Source organism: Priapulus caudatus, unplaced genomic scaffold (assembly GCF_000485595.1).
Source record: "Priapulus caudatus unplaced genomic scaffold, Priapulus_caudatus-5.0.1 Scaffold1015, whole genome shotgun sequence".
NCBI lineage: Eukaryota > Metazoa > Priapulida > Priapulimorpha > Priapulimorphida > Priapulidae > Priapulus > Priapulus caudatus.
The window spans coordinates 40479-44178 of record NW_014578076.1 but is presented as its reverse complement, the minus strand read 5'-3'; the positions used below and the strand labels follow the sequence as shown (position 1 = coordinate 44178).

Below are 3700 nucleotides of genomic sequence, written 5' to 3'. Positions count from 1 at the left end.
CATTGGGAAAGTGCCATATATATCAAACATTGTCACCTAGTTTAGGGGGATATTTCAAGTTCAGTTTCAATCCAGCTAGTGCACCGCATGATAGCAATAATTATTGTCAATTACAAGTAATGTACGTAACTTTCTACTTCACAGGATGCAATACGCTGTTTAAACTCGCTGCAGACAAATGCCGAAACGCTGGCTAGAATACGCAAGGAAGGCGGTCGTGATGTTCAGCGTAACATTCCAGACATGATCACGTTTGCACAGAGAGCTGGCATCACGGTTGGTAGTAAATTTTAGCCAATGGGATAATCATACACTGTATGCTTACGTCGCCGGAGAATGATTCTTAATTAACCGGGAAGCTGTGGTGTGTGGCTGTGTCGCCACTGAACATATGTATTTAGATCTGTTTGGTTTGTTCGTCACACATTTATATCAGTCATATATATATCCTTACTGGTTGTACTTCTTCCAAAATGTATGACTTCCAGACTATTAAAATTTGTTCCTTTCATAGGCTTTTGTGTGACGAAACTACATCATAATGAATATCCAAATTCTTTGGTGTCTATTTCATTGTTGATCTTTTCTTTTTCTATATTTACCTAATAATTAGAGGACATATATAACTTCAACCAATAAGATTTGATCGCCCCGGGACAGTAGTGGATCCATCGGCCAATACTTTGCTAATAATGTTAGCCTTTATGCCATGTTGTCTCAGCAAAACTAAAACTTCACGTATATAATTTTGGTGGTGATGAACTTCAAGAGTGGCATGTATATCCAATAAAGGAGCTTCTAAACTATTCATACATAATTTCCATATTGCATCGCCCACTGAACCCCGATATTGTGTCGCCCAGGTATATAGCTGCATGCTCATGTTCTGACTGGTATAATTTATTTGTGTCAATGGTGACTGTACTTGTGACCGTCTACAGAAAGGATCTGAATGATTATTGATCATAACACTGATCAATGTACTCCCTACAGTGGCATAGTTAGGGGGGGCAAAGGGGGCACGCCCCTTCCCCCTGTTGATCCGAAAGTAATAAGAATTGCTCTACTAAAAAGAGAATTGTTGTAATCAGAATGAACTTTGAAGGCTGTACATGTACTCAAAAGTGCCTCAAATACCATCTCCTGCGATCTACATTTTCAAAGTTTTCAGGAGGAGGACCCCCAAACCCCCCACCTGTCTTACTCCCCCCTCCTTGGAATCCTGGATCCGCCACTGAACAGTTGCATATCTTGGGAGCAGAGAACAATGAACAAATATGTCGCCTTTTTGCATGGCGCCCAAAACAAAAATTGCAGAGCTGCGAGGTGGGGGAGCGTAGGGTGTGGAGAGGGAGGCGAAGGAAGCATTAAAATATTAAGTTATCCACTATTTTGCACAGTTCACTGTTTTTGGCCCCCCCTTGTTAAAAAATTCTGGCTACGCCATTGACTCCCTACACCCCACCCCAGACAGACAGACAGGATGTGAATGATTATTCATTATAACACTGAATGGCAATAACATTTATCACGGGTCGAGAATATATTAAGCAGGGCGCGACAAACCCGCTTGCCCACCAAAATTTTCGTTTGTAGCACCCTGTATTAAGCTATAGTAATAAATCTACAGTGACTCCTACAGACGGGTGAGAATGCGCTTGCATTGTGTGTTCCCAATGTTGAATATATAATTAATAGAAAATTATGATTCCGAGGCCAAATGGAAAGCTAAATTCATTTTTTTCTCTGACAGCTGGATGCCTTAGACAAGCTTAATGTTATTCACGTGAGTGGAACGAAAGGCAAGGGATCAACGTGTGCATTTACAGAGAGCATCCTTCGACAGTATGGCTATAAAACAGGACTGTTCACGTAAGTATACATGTACTGCATGACCATTGAATCACACGCAATCACACCGTTGCTCACTCATTCCACAACAAAAAAAAACATTTAAAAAGAAGAGCTAATCAGCTGGGTAGTTACGATAGTGAAAAAAGTTCACATATTTTTTTCATGATTGTTCGTAGCCATCTGGGCGTGCATTCGCAATTACATTCGTTTAAATACTTTATGTCGAAACAGGTCGCCCCACCTAGTGGAAACCAGAGAAAGGATCCGAATCAATGGATTGCCGATCGAGAAGAAACTGTTTGCGAGTTACTTCTTTGAGGTCTATAATCGGCTGATCAACACAAAGGTTTTTAATTTCTAACAGTATTCTGAGATTCCCACATCTCCAGCTTGTTTAGGCAACTTAGACCAACGTAGAGTTTACACAGTAGACTTGCACCAAATCTAACTAGGCTCCTCAGAGTATTTTATATTAGTTTAGAAGATTATTATTTTAGATTATTTTCAGAGTATTTTAGATCGAGTGTACGAGAGCATGCTATGCGTGCCGCGCTCGTTAATGGACCACGTTAATTAGATAATTACCCACCGCGCAGAACCAGCATGATCCGGAGGTTGGGATGCCCGCTTATTTCCGATTCCTGACGTTGATGTCTCTCTACGTATTCGTCGAACAAAAAGTGGACGTCGCCATCTTGGAATGCGGCATCGGCGGAACGTACGACTGCACGAACATTGTCAGGTGCGAACGTGTAGCGAGTAGGAACCCGCCGTCCTCCGCGCATGCGCCCCCTCCCCTTTCGCTTTGCCGAATCCAATGAAAAATCGATTCCTCATCCTCCGCGCACGCTCGCTTCCTCTTTTTCATGATTGCTGCATGCGGTCATTAGGAACCGATCATTGTGAAAAATGAATTCCCCGTCATCGAACGCAAATGCAAAGTTTATTTTGGCTCATGAAGATACAGACATTACCATCCCGGCCGCAGTCGCGGTGACGATGATGCGTTTGTGTGTTTTGCATGTCTTTTGAGACGTGTATCATTCGCCGTGGCTGCAGCGAATGCAGCTGCATCGCCATGACGACGTGTTAACCGCTGCTCGTGTGTTTTGCGTCGACAGGAAGCCGGTCGTGTGCGGCGTGTCGTCGCTGGGCATCGATCACGTGTCGTTGCTTGGTGACACCGTGGAGAAGATCGCGTGGCACAAGGCCGGAATCTTTAAGGTGAGACGCGCGACGCATGTGTCGTGGCGTGGCGTGGCGTGGCGTGGCGTGGTGTGTCGCGGTGTGTCATCGCTGGGCATCGATCACGTGTCGTTGCTTGGTGACACCGTGGAGAAGATCGCGTGGCACAAGGCCGGAATCTTTAAGGTGAGACGCGCGACGCGTGTATTGTGGCGTGGCGTGGCGTGGCGTGGCGTGGCGTGGCGTGGCGTGGCGTGTTGAGTAGTGTGTGGTGTGGTGTGGCGTGGCATGGTGTGTCATTTCATGTCGTGTCGTCTTATATCATGTCAGGTTATGGGTCGTCGTGTAATCTTGTTCTGTGGTGCGGTGTCGTGGCATGGTGTGTCCTGTAGTGTCGTGTGGTGTCGTGTGGTGTGATGTTGTGTATGTCATGTCATGGCGTGGTGCATCGTGTTGAGTCCTGTCGTCTGTGGTGTTATATCGTGTCATGATGTGTTAGATGGGTGATCTTGTTGTGCTGGTGATAGCAGTGGTGGCAGTAGCGGTGGCAGTAGGTGGCAGTAGCGGTGGCAGTAGCGGTGGCAGTAGCGGTGGCAGTAGCGGTGGCAGTAGCGGTGATAGTAGCGGTGGCAGTAGCGATGGCAGTAGTGGCCAGCACTCG

General features: G+C 45.7%; 1 protein-coding gene across 1 annotated transcript in view; it reads left to right on the top strand.

Annotated features, from left to right (window-relative positions):
• Window positions 1-3700, top strand: part of LOC106814969 — a 7833-nt gene that overhangs the window by 3989 nt on the left and 144 nt on the right. The window contains exons 5-9 of the mRNA XM_014819366.1: window positions 145-276; window positions 1754-1872; window positions 2086-2200; window positions 2451-2596; window positions 2976-3225. Coding sequence (XP_014674852.1) covers window positions 145-276; window positions 1754-1872; window positions 2086-2200; window positions 2451-2596; window positions 2976-3225 — 762 coding nt within the window. The remainder of the gene's footprint in view (window positions 1-144; window positions 277-1753; window positions 1873-2085; window positions 2201-2450; window positions 2597-2975; window positions 3226-3700) is intronic.